Here is a 20,888-nt window from a genome sequence, read left to right as displayed (position 1 = left end):
TTCAAGATTATTTAATTTTTCAATGATCTTGCTGTGTAAGACCATTGGGAAAACTAAAGATCTAGAATTGAACTAAATAGATATATATATATATATATATATATTTTAAAAAATACTTCAGTTATAAAAATACAAAATTAAAGTCACAAATTAACTTACTTTTATTATAAATTAGATTTAATGTATTAAATAAATCCACGTCAATTTATAAATTTAATTTTATAAAATCTTTTTACAATACTTTTACTTTTAAGCTATAAAATCATCTCTTCGGTTCCACGATCTTGATTTTGGTGGGCACATGGCCCTATATTTTGTTAAAGAGTTTTACTACTTATTATCTCTACACATCATATATCACATCCATTTTTATTTTTTTTTAAAACTTTTATTCCACCAGCGGTGCTTATTGGAAATTAAGTACACAGCAGTATGTGTATACATAATTGATTGGGCGCTTTTGTAAAAGAGACTGATAATTAATGCATTCATGTGAAGTAGATCACTGCAGTTCCTTGTTCCTGTCTTTCTTTCTTTTCTTTTTCTAATTTTTTTATTATAAATTACTTTATTATTATTATTATTATCATATGCAAGTACGTCCATACAATATTTAGATGCCCAATTGCCTAACAACCCATCTCAATATTTATGTTGTTATTGGATGACACTATTTAAGGAGGAAACAGAGGCGCAAGGAACTCAAATCCAAACGCACGCAGTACTGTTAGAGAAAGACAGATATATATATACAAAGCCGAATTCGTTTTGATAAAATCTGATATTATAAATTGCTGGAGAAGATGTCGAAGCTGAGCGACTCAAAGGTCATAACATGCAAAGGTATCCTATTTTTAATATTTTACTTTTACATGTGCAGACGTTGCAGAAGAGAAGATCATTCATTATATTATACATGGGTATAATAATTTATCTCATAATATTATATTTTTTTATTTTTTATTTGTCCAATTGGTGGCGAAAGCTGTGGTGTGTTGGGGAATTGGGGAAGCGTTGAAGTTGGAAGAGATAAAAATAGAGCCTCCAAAATCAACTGAAGTTCGCGTCAAAATCCTGTATGCCAGTGTTTGTCACACAGACTTGTTATACACCGACGGCTTTCCAGCTGTGAGCATCCTTGCCTTAATAGTTCTTGGTTTTTTAAACTTTTCCATGCATTGGGCTAGAGGGTTTGACATTTTTCCTTCTTGTTCTGCAGCCTGCTTTCCCTCGAGTTTTAGGACATGAAGGTGTCGGGTAAGCTCTCTGGCCTAGTTTGTAATTAACTGTCTCCATCTTCTCCAGTACTTGCGTCAAAGTTCTACTGATTGTAGAAACGATCGACCTTTGATCATCTTGTAATATTTTCGTTTTTTAATAGGAAAAAGTCATTGCACAGTGTTAGCTAGTTTGATTAATTATGTTATTTTTATTCTAGAAATAAAATTATATACAGTTTTAGGATGTGCAAGAATTTTACTAAATTAATTTTTTTTCATATGAATTACAAACGTGTCCGCTTTGTGTGCCAATAAAAAAAAAAGTTTGCAAATTAATAGATTTATACTAAATAGCTCACCCCGTGTTAAAAATATACTATATATATATATATGTGATCGCAGTGTGGTAGAGAGTGTGGGTGAGGAAGTAACAGATGTCAAAGCAGGAGATTTTGTCATTCCAACCTACGTTGCCCAGTGCGAAGACTGTGAGAATTGTGTGTCAGGAAAGACAAACTTGTGCCTAAAATACCCAATACCCTTGAGTGGTCTTATGACTGATGGCACTTCGAGAATGTCTGCAAGAGGCCAGAGACTGTACCACACCATTTCTTGCTCTACATGGTCTGAGTACATGGTTGTTGATGCTATCTACGTCCTCAAGATTGATCCCAGCATAATTGATCTGCCTCATGCAAGTTTTCTATCCTGTGGATTTTCAACTGGATTTGGAGCTGCTTGGAAGGAAGCTGGGGTTGAACGAGGATCGAGTGTTGCTGTTCTTGGTCTTGGTGCTGTTGGATTAGGGGTATGTATGAATGTTGCTTTTATTGCTGATTAATTATCAGCACCCTGCATGCAATTTAGGGGGTTCGTGTGAGGGTTATTCGGGTTCAACGCATACATCAGTTAACCTTAATTAAACAAGATTCAACTTGAGATTATTTAATTATATATATATTTATATATGGGTTGCTGGGTTTGTCTTTCCTCTCGTCCTTCCTCTTTTTAAGCTGTAGTTGTTGAACCTTCTTGCATGTGTTTTTATTTTAATTCTTAATATTTGTAATCATGATCCAAGGAATTGTTGGAAATTGGTCATCATCCTTTGTAAAATATTGCAGGCCGTAGAGGGAGCCAGTAAACAAGGGGCAGCAAGGATAATTGGCATCGACAAGAATGAGAGGAAACGTACAAAAGGAAAAGCTTTTGGAATGACTGACTTTTTAAACCCCGATAAATATGATCATAAATCTATTTCCCAGCTGGTCAAAGAATTGACTGACGGAACTGGTGTGGATTATTGCTTTGAGTGCACTGGGGCCCCACCCTTGATCAATGAATCTCTCCTCGCCATAAAAATGGTATATGCATGTCTGTATATTATGATGAGAAAGGGTACTTATCCCGCTGTGATTGTATAATTGCTATATAATTATTTAAAAATAAATAAATAAATATAAAATTTAGATTAAAAAATTAATTTTTTAATAGTATATTTTATTTTTTAAAATTAATTTTTTAATAATATATTTTATTTTTTTAAATAATTACATGATATTTACGTACTTATAAACTGTACGTAGCATTATTTTATTATGATATTTTTATAATTTTTTATTTTTATTTTTATTTTTATATAATTTGATATTAAATTGAAGATATTTATGTAAAATGATATTACTTTTATAAATTTTTTAATAAAAATATCTCTCATTTAGCAGGGTTGTATATATAACAATTGTAATTTTTTTTTAACAAAATAAAAAGAATTGTAATTGTATCATTTTCATTCATGTTATAAGTGTTAATTAATTTTATAAATTTGTTAATCAAAATAATTAATTTTTAACTTTGGTAATATTGGTGGTCATGATAAGGGAAAAGGACAAGCAATAGTAATTGGTGCAGGAAATTATCCGACAGTGAAGATCAGTTCCCAGCCCCTATTGCTTGGTGGAACGTTGAAGGGTTCCATTTTTGGAGGGCTCAAAGCCAAAACTGACCTACCTGTTATAATCGACAAATGCAAAAATAAGGTGAGTTTTTATTTAAAGAAATTGCTATAAATATGTATTATTTTTCTTATAAAGTTTAGGTCGAATTTCGGTATGAATAATCATATATATACAACTATTTCACAAACAATTTAATAACTAACCAATGTGATAATGCCACTTCATAAAATATATTATGATTTTCGATCCTACTTGCATTCGGAATTTTGAATTGTGTGAAGATTGTATATGTACCATTATTCTTTTGGTAGTGATTAATGTTGAGAACGATAAGATGAAAAAGTAAGGCAAAAATTAAATTAATTACAGATGAACACAAGATTTACATGGTTTAGCAATGTAATTATGTCCACAAAGTTACAAAGAATTTTATTTTCTTAAAAATCGAATACACAATGCTGCAGTACAATGAGTAGCTGTACAAATATAATATATATATATATGTATATATATGTGTGTACGCGCGCACGGATGTGGCAAAACTCCAATTCAACTTGGATTTATCAGGCTGAGCATGCGTTCCATGACTCAAGCCTCATTGAAAATTCACTTAAAAATCATAATGAATTCTTATCAGGTTGGATCATCAATTCTAGCCACAATAAAACAAAACCAGGCTCACACCAAATACCAAGCAAACAATATAGCAGCTAGTGATCATGTACGTGAGATTGGGTTACTTTTTATCATCTTCACACTTAGGTAGCAATAAGGCACTGATTTATGCTTTCAAAGTTGAAATTTCCATATGAAAATGTGTTAAAATTAAACCACATATAATATTAATCGTGCTGATTAATTCTAACAAGATCTGAATCAATGCTGCTTTGCTCCCATCGGCAGGAAATCCAACTTGATGAACTTTTGAGTCACGAAATTTCACTGGAAGATGCTGATAAAGTATTTGACCTAATGAAGCATCCAGACTGTGTGAAGATTCTTATCAAGCTTTGAGTACGTCCTGTCTAGCAATATTAACGTTCTAGATGCATGTTGACTAGCATGCTAACTAGCGTGCATGTGATAATAAAGGAATTTTCGACACCAAACAGGTTGATAGTCTTCCGCACTAATCAATAATTGCAAGCATATAAAACTTTTATTTCAAGTATCACTACAAGAATCTGGTCTTTTCCCAGCGATTTTTTAAATGCTGCTAAAAATATCGCCGCAATATATGATTTATAGCGGCGATTTCATAATCGTTGCCATAATTAACCCTAATTAGTGCGCGAGGTGCGTCACTTAAGTTATCCCAACGAAAATTGAATAGTTGTTGTCACTTATTTTCTATTTTCTGTTAAAATCAGACCCGTTTTAGTATAAAATAATCATTTTTGTAGAAAATAAATAACAATAACTATGTAGTTTTCTTATAGTGTATTTAAAGGTTTCAACACATTCGACTTTGGACTTGTGAAAGGTTTAGTATAAAGGAATTTCCAGCACCAAACATGTTGCAAACACATGATTTTTATGATAACCTCGTGAATTGTGTGTTTCGGATCGGAGTATCTAATTTTTGTTTGGGGAGACAGAAAAGCAGTACAGGGACAAGAATAAACTAATCTGATCATTATGCATACGGCCAGCAAACTTTTGCCATGGCTTTTATTTTTTTTCTTTAAATCCTCAATGGATACTTTGTGTCTTTTAATATTTTCTCTCACTTTTTGCTTGACGAGAAGTCCATCAAACTCTACATAGTTCGGTGGACCGAGGGACTAGTGAGATCTAGGAAATTTCCAATTTTGAAAAATTTGAATTTATAACCTTTTGATCTTTCTAGTTTCAATCCTAAACTCTTTTGAATACAAAGAATGTGAAAATAGTTTTATAATTGAGGTTAGGGTTTAATCCGAAATTGATCTAATTGCAATTATTTATTTTTACATTTAATTATTAGTATGAAGATCAAGAGATTTCAATTCAAAACTCATTCCAACTCATCTCATATCATCTATTCATTATAATTTTCATAAATTTTCATTATATTTCATATCATTTTATCTCAATTTACTATCAAACCTCCCTAAATCATGATTTAATTATAGTTTGGTTGTTTAGGGTTTTAGTAAATCAAGAGGCCAAGTACGGCCAAGGGCCAATAAGCCACCTGAAACTTTTAAAAAGAAAAAGAAGATTTGCAATAAATTTTGGACCAATGAGACTAGAGCTCAACAATTTTAACAGAGAGAAATTAGAATTGTTCTCTCTCATTTTCACACCACACACTCAGATATTGCTGAGTACAATTGTTAGAAAGAGAGGTTTGCAAGAGTGAGAGAGAGTTGCATCTTAGAGTGAGAAGGAAGTTCTTCTGAGTAACTTGCCAACAACTATAAATCTTTTGCTAGGATTTTTGCTCGCATGTCCTGTCGACCCATTTAATGCGATTACCCCAATCCTGATGTGATCCGGAACAGGCTGGGCTAACTTTAGAGTTCTCAGGTGGGTGCAACTACCGGACACTTGGTCATACTGGTGAAAAGACCAAAGTTTTGAAATCCGTTCCGGAGACCATTCCGGTCGAGGTACTGAAACGGAATATTTCGGTACCGGTACGTTTCGGTGTACCGTTTCGGGATTAATTATATATTATATATAAATATTTATATGTATATATAAACTAACAATTAATCAAATAAATACATATATATGTAAGTGTGTGATATGTATATGTGTATATATATAGAAGAATTAAAAATTTATAAAATGAATATATATTGAAAAAAATCATAAACTTGAGTTAAGACACAAAAATAAAGGAAAAAAAATTAAAGAATAGACAGATTATTAAAAGTAACAATACTTCTAGTGCACGGAAAGAGGTATTTGAATTCTAAAAGTACAATTTTATTCATTATTTTCCAACTTATTTACAAAAGAATTTTTTTCTTTTTTTTCTTTTTTTTTTTTTTTTTGACCGGAATTACTATTCCGGCCGGAATTGACCGGAACGGCCGGAATTTGACCGGAACGGCTGGAATTTGACCCGAAACGGAATAGACACATATCCGGTTCCGGTCACTATTCCGGCACGAAAAATTTCGGCCATTCCGGCCAGAACGGAACAGTTTTTAAAACCTTGGAAAAGACACCCTTCCAAATTCCAAAAATATTAGAAATAGAATCTGGTTTTGAACCGTGAGAATTTCACTCATTCTATTTATATAATATTATAATGTTGTTCAGGTAAGGATTTGACTGATCTTCATTAAATGTTTTTTCTATTAGAAATTCCCTCTGGAAAAAATAGGTAGATAAGATGGATGGCAAGATTCGAGAAAAGTATGGTGCTTATTTTCTCACTATAATTAATCAATTCTGTCCATTTTCAGCGTTTTACTTTTATTTATTTCAAAATAATTGGGCCATATCTTTTGTTAAATTTCCTGGAAAGTTCGCAACACTGAACAGTGTATTCATATAATTAAGAGCCATGCAAGGGTCACAGCTGGCGGCTCCGCTGGGAGTCACCGTTTAGGTTCTAGAATTTTATTTATTTTTTATTTTTTTAATATTTTTAAATATTTATAAAAAATATAAAAAATTATAATAATATTAAATAATTCTTTTAATTATTAAGACTAAAAAAAAAAAGAACCAATAATAACCCAACGGGAGCCACCAGTGGTCGCTAAGTATCTTATCCTATAATTGACAGGGATCTTTTGTATCAGAGCGAGCTAAATGCAATGTGAAGGAGACCGTACTTTCAGTCTTTGTCTTTTATTATTATTATTATTATTATTATTATTAAAAAAAGTGGTTGGTTTTCAACCGTGAGAATTTCATTCGTTCTGTTTGTTTATATATAATATTATATATAATTTTCTTCGTGTGTCACGTAAGGATTTGACTTTTCTTCATTGAATTTTTTTTATTAGAAATTCCCTCTTAAAAAATAGGTGGATAAGATGCATGTATGGAAAAAGATACTTAAATATAAATTTTATGTATAATTATTTTTATATGTTTATATTTATTCTAAATATATTCTAAATTTTCCATGATTTACTTTATTAATTATCTAATTCTCTTTAATTTTAATTTTTAAAATTTAGAAAAACACAATTTGAGAGATATTGATAAAAAAAAAAAATTGCACTCTTTTTCATAAATAGCCTGTTTCATTGCTTGCCTCCATCCACTCTCCAATCCTATAATTTGACTTTCTAGAAAGAAATAGTTATGAAGTTTTTTTTTTTTTTTTGGGATAATCAGACTTTCCTTTCATTAAACTCAAAGATCTTTACAAATAGCAAGTTGATCAAGTCATATAGCTTGACTAACAAAAGAAGGACAAAAATCCCACCACATATAAATATCATCAATCAACCAAGCATGTCTTGCTAGAAGATGAGCCACCAAATTGCCTAACTGGTTGACATGCACCACTTTAACTTCTTGGAAGGCCGTCATGCATTAGTCTTCGTATGTCTTGAAGAATAAAAGTAAAATCTGTTAAACATTCAGAATTTTCATTCAAAGCATTAACCAAAATCAAACAGTCGGTTTCAAACACAAGCTTTGGTACACCCCATTGAACACACAACTGTAAACCTCTAAGAAGTGCAACTACCTCAATCAACTCAGCAGAGGAGACCTCTTTCTCTACCTTAGAACAAGCCACGACAACCTCCCCATTATGATTCCTCAAGACCACTCCAACCCCAGCTACAGAATGTTCAGGAAAAGTGGCCCCATCAATGTTCAATTTCATAAAATCAGACGGAGGAGGATGCCATCTTACCACCTTGCTCATCTTCGGATTTGAAACATCAAACAGGTGCACCTGTTCATATTCTTATTGTAAAGCAAGTGCATTATTGACAGTCACATTAAAATGCATAGAAATATTCTCAAATCTGGCCAGCAAATAATCAGAACCTCTAACTCGGGCCAAATGTGCCAGATCCCAAAAAGACAACTCAGATTGCAAGTTATCCATTTGAGTACAAAAAACCCCCCACACATTTCTTACTTCCGAACAAAAATACAAAGCATGAGCAGCATCTTCCATACCTTGATTACATAGTACACAGGTTGCATCATCCAATACATGTTTCTTCTTCAGATTCAGATAGGTTGGAAGCTTCTCCTGACACGCCCTCCATGCAAAAATCTTCATCTTTTTAGAAAGTTTCAGATGCCATAAAGACTTCCAAAACACAGCTTTAGAACTGCCAGTAGAAGACTGCCCATGTGAAAGATTTATGAAGTTAGGATAAATCTATTATGCCCCTTACTGTTTTAGTTGATCGTTGGTTAAATTTTTTTTTATTTAATAATTAAAAAGATAATTTTAAGTATATTAATATTTTTTTTATTTTTTAAAAATATTTAAAAAATGTGAAAAAAATTTAAAAAGTTAAAAAATATGTTAACAATAATGATGAGAGATGCTATTCAGATGATAGAATAGCACTGCTCTATAAAGTTATTAGAAAAATATCAACTAAGAATAGTTTATAGGAGACCATTAAAAGAAAAATTTAATTATAAGAACAACTACACACTAATATATATATATATATATATATATATATCAATTTAATGTGATTAGTTAAAGTAGATTTTATTGAAAATAGTACTAATTTAAATTTTAAATATAAAAAAATTAATATTAATATATAAATTAATATGTAAATTTACACTTAGCAAAATTCACCTTTAAATAATAAGATATTAAAAAAATATATGAAAATTAAATGCCATTTTAATGATACAATGGGTAAAATATTACTTAAAAAAAAAAGTGTCCACGGGCCTTGTGGGCCTCGTGCCAATCCTAGCTAGGCATTAATTTAGGAGTGGTAATTGATTATTAAAATTATTATTATTAGTTTCCTAGCTAGCAAGAAGACAAATTACAAGATGAATTTTATTATATATAAATAAAATTATATATTAATTTATGTATTAATATTAATTTATTTATATTTAAAATTTAGATTAATATTATTTTTAATAAAATTTATCTTTTAATTAATCATATTAGATTAATATATAAATTAATATATAATTATATTTATAATTAGATTTTTCTTTACAAAATTATAAGATGAGAGTGATCAGTACCAATGGCGTAAAAATTAAGGAGGTTTTTTTTTTTTTTTTTCTAATCTTTTTTTTTTTGTTCTCTCTCTTTCCTCTAATCAATTGAGAAGACCTTGATTAAAGACATGACTGTGGATACTTGGGTGGAAAATTCAAAATTTCGTTTTTCAAGCCAAAAGACTTGACTTATCTTCATTAGATATTCCCTCTTAAAATAAGAAAATGATCAGATAAGCATCCATTTTCCTACGACCCTCCCAAAAAATAATAATTTTTTAAATATTTATTTTAATTTTGATTTCGTTTTGATGAGATTGATATTTAAAAAATAATATTTTATTGATAGATTCTAAATAAATTGTTATTAAATTGTAAGGATACCCTATCCCAAAAATAGGTGGATGAGATGCATTTGAAGGTACGACAAAAGTAGACTTATTTTTATTATAATTAACTAATTTTGTCAATTTTTTTTATTTTTAATTATTTCAAAAGTGGTTTAGAAATGATTTGAAGATCTAAATTTAAATTATCTCATCTTATTTTATATAATTTTTATAATTTTTATATAAAATATAATAAATAATTTTATTTTTTAAAATTTTATAATAAAATTAATATTAAAAATTATATTATAATAATATTTTATTTAATTTTTAACAAAAGATAACATATCATCTCCTTTCCTCTAACAAGCCTAATTTTTCAATGAGCTTACTTTTAGATCAGAATATCCAATATTTTTTATACCAACTCCACCTAAAGATTTTGGATTGAACCATATATATATATATATATAGGAAACTGCTTTTTAAAAAAGTTTATAAATTATAGTGGCCCCACGTCACATATTAATTTATAAAATAAATATAACCCATCAGATAAAATTACAATAATTTATAAATTTAATTTTGTTCTTTATCTACTTTTCTTTTAAGCTATAAATCAACCCTTCGGCAGCCCAACTCATTTATGTTGTTATTGGATGATATGCTAATTAAGGATCAGGAACCGGAGGCCCAAGGAACTCAACTCCAAACGCACGCAGTGCCAGTGATAGAGAAGACAGAGATATATAGAAAGCAGAATTCTTTGTCATAAAATCTGATAGTAATTGCTGGAGAAGATGTCGAAGCTGAGCGACTCAAAGGTCATAACATGCAAAGGTATGCCCCTGTTTTTATTTCACTTTTACATATGCAGTTGCAGAAGAGAAGATCATTATATTGTACATGGGTATAATAATTTATCTCATAATATTATATTTTTTTATTTTTTATTTTTCGAAAGCTCTGGTGTGTTGGGGAATTGGGGAAGCGTTGAAGGTGGAAGAGATAGAAATAGATCCTCCAAAATCATCTGAAGTTCGCGTCAAAATCCTGTATGCCAGTGTTTGTCACACAGACTTGTTATACACCGAGGGCTTTCCAGCTGTGAGTATCCTTCCCTTAATAATTCTGGGTGTTCTTTTTTTACCTTTTCCATGCATTGAGCTAGAGGGTTTGACATTTTTCCTTCTTGATCTGCAGCCTTCGTTCCCTCGAGTTTTAGGACATGAAGGTGTCGGGTAAGCTCTCCTAATCTGTAACTGTCTCCACCTTTTCCAGTACTTGCGTCTAAGTAGTACCACTGATTGTAGAAACGATCAACCTTTGATCGTCTTGTAATGTTTTCGTTTTTCAGTAGGAAAAAGTCTTCGCACAATGTTAGCTAGTTTGAATTATGCTATTTCTATATTAGAAGTAAAGTTAGATACAAGCTTAGAGTGCGTAACTCTCACGCGGTCGTTTTGAAGCAGGTCTGTTCAGTATATAAAAACAAATTGATTTTTTTCACGTGAATCTCAAATGTCGTGCCACTTATACTAAATAGCTCACCCCTTTCTAAAAGTAAAGTGGACCATGTGATTGCAGTGTGGTAGAGAGTGTGGGTGAGGAAGTAACAGATGTCAAAGCAGGAGATTTTATCATTCCAACTTACATGGCCCAGTGCCAAGACTGTGAGTATTGTGTGTCGGGAAAGACGAACTTGTGCCTAAAATACCCACTACCCTTGAGTGGTCTTATGGCTGATGGCACTTCCAGAATGTCTGTGAGAGGCCAGAGGCTGTACCAAGCCTTTTCTTGCTCTACGTGGTCGCAGTACATGGTTGTTGATGCTATCTACGTCCTCAAGATTGATCCCAGCATAATTGATCTGCCTCATGCTAGTTTTCTCTCCTGTGGATTTTCAACTGGATTTGGGGCTGCTTGGAAGGATGCTGGGGTTGAAAAAGGATCAAGTGTTGCTGTTCTTGGTCTTGGTGCTGTTGGATTAGGGGTATGTATAATTTTGCTTTTATTGCTGATTAATTATCAGCAGTACCCTACATGCAATTTAGGAACATTTTCTAATCTAACGTGTCGTGCAATACAAAAGTCAAAAGATTATTAACGATTTATAGATTTTCACTTTTCTACAATTGCAAGTTTTTAGAACTAACTCAATTATTGTGGTGGATAGATGAGATATTTTTTCCATTTTATAATTCAAGCAATCACGAGGCTATACTGAATAAAACTGTGTATTATAAAAAAATGATGCATTAAATAAACTGATCAGCCGGGTCAACCCGCATGTTACTTGGATTAATAAAAAAAATGACCAGATTAATAATAGGGTCAACCGGGTTCATGTCAGAATGAATGAGTAAGATAATGCTAGGCCCTAATCCTATTATTTCATGTCGAGTTCATGTCAGATTTGCAGGCTGTGTAAAACAATTCACAGTCCTAACATGCATGGCATCTACAATAATATTGTTTTTCATGGTACTTACCCTGCGACTGTATTTATAAACAAGCTCATGATCAAATATACTGAAACATGCTATAATTCATACTACATTACTTTTTCCTGTTTTGTTCATAATTTACTATTTAACCTAAGACAAATTAATCTCATAGATTTGTGCAATCTCTCTGTTGAATTTTGTGACTTTTGTAATCCCACACCGGTGGAAAATAAGAAAGAAGCAGAATTTTGAGGTTATAAATAAGAGGCTTAGCCTCTTAGTTTAAGTGCACCAGTTGAAAGCTTATCTAGTAACTTTTAACTTTAGTTAAATTCCTCTATTAACCTTTTGTAAAAGGGAAAAAGGTGTAAAGTTAAAGTTTTACTAGTGGGGTAGCTTTGTAGGTGTGGTGAGGAGAAAAATTGTGTGATTGTAACAATTTTTCACATAGTGAATTTTCTTCTCTGGGTCTGGTGGTTTTTCTCCTGTTTTGGAGTTTCCACGTAAATTTCTTGTGTTGTTATTATTTCTCTATTTTTCTTGTTATTCCTGCAAAGGGTAGATCTTAGGGGGGGTGAATTTGGAGGTCCAAATTCCCAACACTCTCTTCTGTATTGTAACGAATAGGAGCTGTCTTGTATAAGCGATTTCTTATACAAGACAATATTCATCTTGAATCAGCATGCATATGCATGCTGGGTTAGTCTTTCCTCTTGTTCTTCCTCTTTTTGCGCTGTGGTACTTGTTAAAGTTTTTCTAATGCAAAAAAGAAAAACCTTCTTGCATGTGTAATCGAGATCAAGGAAGTTGGAAATTGATTATCATCCTTGTAAAATATTGCAGGTCATAGAGGGAGCAAGAAAACAAGGGGCCGAAAGGATAATTGGCGTTGACAAGAATGAGAAGAAACGTAAAAAAGGAGAAGCATTTGGAATGACTCACTTTATAAACTCTGATGATAAAAATGATGAGAAATCTATTTCCCAGCAGGTCAAAGAATTGACTGGTGGACTTGGTGTGGATTATTGTTTTGAGTGCACAGGAGCCTCACCCTTGCTCAATCAAGCTCTCCTTTCCACAAAATCGGTATATGTCTACATATTATATATGTTCATGTTATATATGTATACATGTTACAAATGCTAATTAATTTTATAATTTTTTGATCAAATTAAATAATTCATTTTCTAACTTTGGTAATATTGGTGGTCATAAGGGAAAAGGGGAAGCAATAATAATTGGTGCTGGAAATCATCCAACAGTGGAGATCAGTTCCCTACCCTTATTGCTTGGTGGAACCTTGAGGGGTTCCGTTTTTGGAGGGCTCAGGGCCCAAGCTGACCTACCTGTTCTAATCGACAAATGCAAAAATAAGGTGAGTTTTTTTATTTAAAGAAATTTCTATAAATATATATATTATTTTTCTTATAAAATTTATATAAACACAAGATTTACATAATTCGACAATGTAATTAGGTTTACAAAGTCGCAAAAAAATTTATTATCTTGAAAGTTGAATACATAGTATGGCAATACACTGAACGGCTGTACAAAAATACAGTGTGTGTGGCAAAAACCCTACGGTCCATCACCAGAGCATCGTTGAAAATTTACTAAAAAACCATAACAAATTCTTGGTAAGTCGGATCATTAAATCTGGCCGCCATAAAACAGGCACACACAAAATACCTAACAATCATTGATATAGCAGCTAGTCATGTACGTACGTAAGGGTGGGTTACTTTTTATCATCTTCAAACTTTGGTATCAATAAGCAGTACTGATTTATGGTTTCAAATTTGAAATTTCCTTAATTATTTGGGTATGAAATGTGTTAAAATTAAACAATAATATATATATTAATCGTGCTGATGAATTCTGACAACATCTGAATCAATGCTGCTTTGTTCTACATACTGGATCGATCGGCAGGAAATCCAACTTGGTGAACTTTTGAGTCACGAAATTTCACTGGAACAGGCTGATAAAGTATTTGACCTAATGAAGCATCCGGACTGTGTGAAGATTGTTATCAAGCTGAGTGATCCTCTCTAGAAATATTAACGTTCTAGATGCATGTTGGCTAGCATGCTAACTAGCATGTGATAATAAAGGAATTTTGGGCACCAAATATGTTGATAATAAGTGTCTTCGGCACCAATTGCAAGCATATGAAACTTTTATTTCATATATTGTTATTTAAAGGTTTCAACAGATTTGATTTTGGACTTGTGAAATGTTTAGTATAAAGGAATTTCCCGCACCAAACATGTTACAAACACATGATTTTTATGATAATTAACCTCCTGAATTGTGTGCTTCGGATCGGAGTATCTAATTTTTGTTTGGGGAGACAGAAAAGCAGTACAGCTTGTCCAAGATTTCAAAGATAAAAGGACACGAATAGACTAATGAATAATGATCAGCCTTGTATGATGACACAAATCTAATCATTATGGATACGGCCAGCAAACTTTAGCCATGGGATATGTCTTTTAGTCTTTGTTTATGTCCTCAATGGATGCTTTGCGCCTTTTTATATTTCTCACTTTTTCTTGACTTAAAGTCCATCAACTCCACATGGTTCGGTGGACCGAGCGAGGGACTAGCAAGAGGTCTAGGAAATTTCTACTGCTGAAAATTTTGAATTAAAAACATTCTAATTTCAATCCTAGTATGAAGATCAAGAGGATAAGTTATTTACTTATAGTTTGGTTGGTTCATGAGTTCAGTAAATCAAGAGGCCAAGTACGTTGAAGGGCCAAAATTAAGCCACCTGAAAATTTTAAATAGAAAAGGAAGATTTGTAATAAATTTTGGACCAATGAGGCTGGAGCTTGACATTTTTAATGGAGAGAAATTAGAATTGTTCTGTCTCATTCTCACACCATACTCAGATATTATTGAGCACAATTGTTAGAAAGAGAAATTTGCAAGAGTGAGAAAGAGTTGAATCTTAGAGTAAGAAGGAAGTTCTTCTGAGTAACTTGCAGTTGCCACATTCCCAAGTTCTCTTCTACTTTTTTTTATTTTTGTTCACTTAATATGAGTATTGATCAAGTAATTTTCTTTGACATGCTAGTGAAGCTCTCATCTCTTTTGGGGAATGCTATGTGACTTCTTGGACCATGAACATGTGTTGGACCATCCCCCTTTATGACCCATTTAGACAACCCTTTTTTTTCGAGAGACCAATAACTATTAGACTAGGAATAATTTTCAGCCCGTCATTTTATCACCCAATCTCCCTTAAAAAAAGGCTAATTTCCTCCTTGCTTTTAACTAGAAGATTGTCAACATACACTTTCATGTTCCTTCCAATTTGCCTTTGGAATATTTTATTTACTAACCGGTATGTCTGTATGTCGTAGAGCCTTATTTGGTTTTAGCCTGAGTAGGCATCTAAATTTGAGCATTTTGTGGCCAGCCATAAAGTCTATGCACATTCGGCATTTTGCATTCTCTTTCTTGATAAATAATGTGTCTAACAGCCATTCCACGTAATGCATTTCTCTATTGAATTCCACCTCTAGCAACCTATCAAATTCCTCATCTATGTCTTGACACTTGTTGCAACGAAACTTGCCTTTTCTACCAAACCCGTTTAGCATTTGGGGTCATGTAAAACTGATTCCCATTTATTTTCAAGTTTATCCCCATCATGTCCTCGTAGCTCCAAACAAACACGTCTTGGTGGTCACCTAAGACCCAGATCAACTCTTTTGAAACCGAAAGATTCCAAAGACAAATGTTGAGTCAACCATAAACAACACAAAGAGAGGTTGTAATTAGTCGGCAGCTCATTCAGAGTGAGCCACCAAATCCTTCCTTAAGGAAGGAGGATGGTGTTAGCAAGCCTAATTACTGCTTGCGAGCCAAACGAGGGGTGTATTGTCACAACCTCCAGGAGAATTGCCCAGGACCACACCTCGACACGAGTTATGGAGGGTCAGGACAGTCACATGGCTAGCCTGCTTGCATACCTTGGCTCAGACCATGACACGCAGCGGGCAACCATGGAGGCTACTGGCCATGTGTAGACCATGTGTGCAAGCTTGCGCGTGCACTTGCGCGCATGCATGCATGCCCAACACCACTTAGCAAAGCTAGTGGCGTGCCCTCACAGGCATGCCATCCAATGCACAACACTAGCCCATTTCTTGTAGGCAAGGCTAGTGGTATGCCAACCAGAGCAAGGCTCCAGCCCATGCCTTGCGACCTCATAGCCCAGACCGTTAGCTTAGGCCATGCATGCTCATCACCCAGGCCACCAGCCCGGGCCATGCAGAACCACCGCCCAAGCCACTTGACTAGGCACCACAGCAGCAGCACAACATCACCATGTTCCCACCATCAAGCCTAGACTTGGTATCATGCCATGCCCACCATCAGCAGGCCACGCATAGCGCCATGTTGTGCTCATCACCTGACTAACGTATGGTACCATGCCATGCCATACAGCGAGCCATGGATTGAACCATGACTAGTCTAGTCCTGAGCCATGCACCACCATGGGCCTTGCATGCCACGGCCACTATGACTAATTTATCCATTTTATTATTTTTATATATGTTATTTAAAGACTTGTTAACTATTATTTCATTTGTTTTATTTATTTATTTTAATTTGACTAGAGACCTTTTGGGAGTTTCCACTTTGTAAACTCTATAAATAGGACCCTTAGACATTTCATTAGGATCTTTTGGCATTTTGAATATTAAGTGGCCGGCCATAGGGCTTGGAGTTCTTCATTTTCGGTGCATCTTGCACTTGGGCTCTTTTGAGGTGCAATTCGTAAATAGGTGTGATTCAATTTATCCTTTAATATATTGAGGTTTCCTTTCAATTCTTTGTGCAATTTGTGAATCAAAGATTGTTTGGTTCCTTTGTTCTTTATTTTATCTTTTTGTTGATTGCTTTGGAGTGGAGAGGCCGAATCCTTCATTGTGTTCATGTGTTTTCTCACATGTTCATGAGATTTCCTTGAATTTTCTTGAAGAATCCCATCTTCCAAACATAAATTTCGGCCAGCCCTATCCTTTTCCTTTCACACCACCTTCAATTGCCATAAACCACAAAACCCTAGCCCCACATCAAGCCCTACACACCACCCTCAAATTCCCATAGCCAAACAAGTCCCTAAACCCTAGATCTCACCTTGAAGAATTCGGTCATAGCCTCCTTGGCTTGGCCGAAACACTAGATCCTATGTTTTCTCACTTCCCTTTTTCCTTCTATAATTTGATTGGTCAATTCCCCTTGATTGGCTCACTCAAATTCCATTTTCCCACCAAAACACATCAACCTTATCCATCCCACTCATTTTTGTCCAGCCCTTGTCATTCTAGATCTCTTATCTCAATTCCTACTTTTTAGGAATTGCACAATTCCTAACTTGTACGATATCTAGTTGCCACCTAAGCCCTGGCCACCTTCCACTCTTGCCTTGGCCGAATCCTACACCAAACCCTAGCCAAGATTGGCCTTCATCCAACCCTAGCACATAAGTGGCACCTAGCATACCAAGGGTCACTTAGCCGTGCACCACCATCACCCAACTCGTGATCACCTGACCCAAACACCATCCATACTTCCCACCATTTAACCCTAGCCTCATCTCACCCAAGCTCCCTTTGGGCTACACGTGATCTACACCAAGCAAAGGAGTCCTATCGGTCACTAGAGGAGCAACAAGGAGAGGATCGAACCTTTAGTATTTGGAGGCTTGACTGAGGTCCCCAACATATATAAGGTGCGCTCGACCGAAACAGAAGTGCGGCTCTTTCGACTTTGTTCTATTACTTGCTCATAAGGAAGGCGTCTATAAAATCAAGAAAAATTCTACTTATCATCTCTTGTACCACACACTAACATATGATTTGTCATTTGCATGTGCAGGAGTCATCAACGTATAGGGGTCCACAATTGCTATGGTGAATCATCGTCACCAAAAGCCAAACACTAAGTTTCCGATAGCTTGTGGCTCATGAACGGGACCTTCATGTAATTAAACGAAAAGAGTTGACTAGACAAGTACAACAACTCTAGCAACATCTTGAGCAATATGAACCTTTTGGACATGAGGGCTCTCATCATGATTTGGAGGGTAAATCTTCCTCTAATTAGCCTTTTGGATATATATGAACCTTTTCATTTCCTACGCTTGGAAGGCCTGCAACCCAAGCTAACAATATCAGGTTTGTGCCTGGCCTGACCTGAATATAGCCATTTGAGGCGCCAACTCAGTCCGAATCGGCCCATTAAAATAAAATCGGGTCGAACCCGTATAACCCGACCTGGTCATTAAAACAAAATGAAAATATTGAAAAGACTGCACTCTTTCTTCTTCATCAACAGAGGGACCTTGTACCCATTTTCTACAGATGAAAATTCCCAACTCAACCAAGAAAATCAAGTTGCATGATAGATTAAGCTTATACATTTTTAGATCATTCAGCCAATAAGTTCTCTGTTATTTTTTAAAACTCTCGTCAACCAAACATGAGATCTATAGATAGCATCAACACTTTACATAACAAATGAAAACCCAAAAAGACAATTTAGATTTATCGAAAACAAGCAAAATCGCTAGACTCGAGGAAAGAGGGAAAAAAAACTTTCATTTCCCTCCCTACAAATTCGCCAACAACCACACAGCAGATAGATACACAATCAAAAAATTAGAGTCACAAAAACTTAAGTCCTAAGATATGAATGAAATATAAAGTTCTATGTGTTCCTTCTTGAATCAAAACTCAGCCTTTGGCTTTCGTCTTAATAGCTCTTTATCATTTGGTGGATTCCAATAGGTGGCAAATTCTTGTTCTACATCCTTGGAAAAATATTATTGGGTGGTGATATTTTTTATCTCTTGGAATCTTTGCTTGGGCGATGAGCCTTCATATCCAAGATGGGACTAAACTCAAGATCACCTTCTGTGACTATAGTCATCATCCTTGTCTTGATCCTCACAGTTCTCTCTAGTAGACTAGCATTTAGTTCTACCAATTCCAAAGTATCTACCACCTCTTCTTGTTTTAATGCTATAATTTCTTCTTTCATTTTTATGAGAGAATTAATGTAGCATTTCTCCCCAAGACTTGTTGTCATCGTACTTTTCTTATTTCCTCTTTTGTTGGAAACTTCGTCATCAAATGACATGTCAATATGATTGCTTTCATCTTCTTTAATGTGAGTCACCTGATTATTGCGTTATAGGCAAAGGACCCTTTGACTCTTAAGAATTTATCCTTCACCATGAAAGGCTTTGCCCATACTGGCTGCACTATTTTCCCCACGAACCCTTTGAGTGAGATTAGACCATTCTCAACTGATTCTACCCCATGCTTATTTTTTGGAAGGACTCCCATTACAAAATGCTGGGTGAACTACCATTATCCATTAGGAGCCTTCTAGTTGTGTAATTTGCAACTAGCATAGTCACTGCCAACACATCATCAAAGGGGTATTGGACTCATGCATAATCTTATTCACTGAAGCTTAGCATTTGCAAACATGTCTTCACCATTTTTAATTTACGATCTCCCCACTACAAACTTCTTGGTGTCTTGCTTTCTAAGTATGTGCTTTTCTTGTTATTGTGGGACCACCCGATCAAACCCTCATGAGATTGTATTTATCTTACCATAAGGAGCATGCAAGGCTTGTCGAGAGCTTCTTCTAAGTGGGGCTCAGTTCTACTCTATCTAATCTCTTATCCACCCTCTTTGGGCTCCAATCCTTGCTATGTCACCTTTCCTGGTTCACCTCCCTTGCCCATTCCTTTCTTCTTACAAGTCGAAGGTGTTGTTCCACCACGAAGCGCTCTAACTCTCCCTTTGCATTTCTTGATCTATTTAAGACTTTAACCCATCCGTATTCTGGTTGTTCTAACAATGATACATGCAAAACTTACCTCCCCTATTACTTTATCGATTTCTTCCTTTCTTCATGGGCATCAAGTTTCTACGGCTTTCACTTGGATAGTAGTGTGTACAGTATGACCTTTTGGAGATTGAGTAGAAAAATGAAGAAACAAAATTGACGGAAATTGAACATAAAACCAATAAAATTGTGATACTTCTGTGAGGGTATTTATCCCACAAGTTGGTGATGGATAAAGGGAATTGAGTGCTTTGAATGTGCACCAATGATCCCCATAAGACACTAGTTGGCAAGGGTCACAATCATTTGCAATACAATAGTTGGTAAATGACACAACCCTAAACAAGTGATACAACCTTTTGACTAAATCAAAAGGTTGTGTCTTTCAACACTTCTTTAACCATTACCCCCCATGGAAACTATCATCATGGAGAGGGTGTCATTCCAAGGGATACGCCGTTTGGTGATCACATCCCTTAGAATTACATCTCCCACTTGATCACATAAAACGATAATGATTCAATTGAGTAAAATTATCTTGGTACCAATATGAGCTGTTCACTGCTCAAGTCTCATATGCATACTCTTGCAGATCAATGTCAGAGCATGAAAGCCTCTACGTGCACACGTTTTTTGTCATTACCTTATCTGATCGCACCCTTCACTATATGTGCTCCCATTGACCACATATAAAGGGTGACTTCATTTCACTAAAAAAATTTAATGAATTGCATCAATTCTCTATGACTAAATTAATAATCAATATCCTTGTTACAATTGAAGACTTTAGCCGAATACATAACACATGTATTGACCGACACTAAATTTTGTTAAGTACTTCCTTGTAAGGCTATTTTTTAGGCTTTCCCTAATCACCTTATCAACAACTTTACAAATGATTAACCAATTATTTGATTAATCAACCTACAT

General features: G+C 34.3%; 2 protein-coding genes across 3 annotated transcripts; both read left to right on the top strand.

The window, feature by feature from the left end:
• Window positions 1–682: 682 nt before the first annotated feature.
• On the top strand, window positions 683–4,352 carry LOC122311315 (8-hydroxygeraniol oxidoreductase-like). 2 transcript variants are annotated; one of them, XM_043125837.1, is made up of 8 exons: window positions 683–843; window positions 986–1,128; window positions 1,220–1,257; window positions 1,623–2,028; window positions 2,345–2,584; window positions 3,101–3,259; window positions 3,816–3,899; window positions 4,082–4,352. In XM_043125837.1, exons 1-8 carry the CDS (start codon window positions 804–806, stop codon window positions 4,190–4,192), a joined length of 1,221 nt encoding a protein of 406 aa, XP_042981771.1. In that variant the 5' UTR covers window positions 683–803; the 3' UTR covers window positions 4,193–4,352. The 2 variants fall into 2 exon arrangements, with proteins under 2 accessions (XP_042981771.1, XP_042981772.1); XM_043125838.1 differs by lacking the exon at window positions 3,816–3,899.
• Window positions 4,353–10,263: 5,911 nt separating this feature from the next.
• LOC122308771 (8-hydroxygeraniol oxidoreductase-like) lies at window positions 10,264–14,395 on the top strand. Its single transcript, XM_043121975.1, has 7 exons — window positions 10,264–10,467; window positions 10,592–10,734; window positions 10,831–10,868; window positions 11,215–11,620; window positions 12,918–13,160; window positions 13,291–13,449; window positions 14,007–14,395. Exons 1-7 carry the CDS (start codon window positions 10,428–10,430, stop codon window positions 14,127–14,129), a joined length of 1,152 nt encoding a protein of 383 aa, XP_042977909.1. The 5' UTR covers window positions 10,264–10,427; the 3' UTR covers window positions 14,130–14,395.
• Window positions 14,396–20,888: the final 6,493 nt, after the last annotated feature.

Source organism: Carya illinoinensis, chromosome 5 (assembly GCF_018687715.1).
Source record: "Carya illinoinensis cultivar Pawnee chromosome 5, C.illinoinensisPawnee_v1, whole genome shotgun sequence".
NCBI lineage: Eukaryota > Viridiplantae > Streptophyta > Magnoliopsida > Fagales > Juglandaceae > Carya > Carya illinoinensis.
Note: the sequence above shows the minus strand (reverse complement) of the source record. Positions and strands in the feature narration are given on the sequence as shown.

Bases quoted from the DNA above. Each gene is read 5' to 3' on its own strand.
- LOC122311315 (XM_043125837.1), top strand. From the start codon at position 804: ATGTCGAAGCTGAGCGACTCAAAGGTCATAACATGCAAAG. The intron at 2,585-3,100 runs GTATATGCATGT...GGTCATGATAAG, and splicing joins CTCTCCTCGCCATAAAAATG to GGAAAAGGACAAGCAATAGT. The intron at 3,900-4,081 runs GTACGTGAGATT...TCCCATCGGCAG, and splicing joins ATATAGCAGCTAGTGATCAT to GAAATCCAACTTGATGAACT.
- LOC122308771 (XM_043121975.1), top strand. From the start codon at position 10,428: ATGTCGAAGCTGAGCGACTCAAAGGTCATAACATGCAAAG. The intron at 10,735-10,830 runs GTGAGTATCCTT...CTTGATCTGCAG, and splicing joins ACACCGAGGGCTTTCCAGCT to CCTTCGTTCCCTCGAGTTTT. The intron at 13,161-13,290 runs GTATATGTCTAC...GGTGGTCATAAG, and splicing joins CTCTCCTTTCCACAAAATCG to GGAAAAGGGGAAGCAATAAT.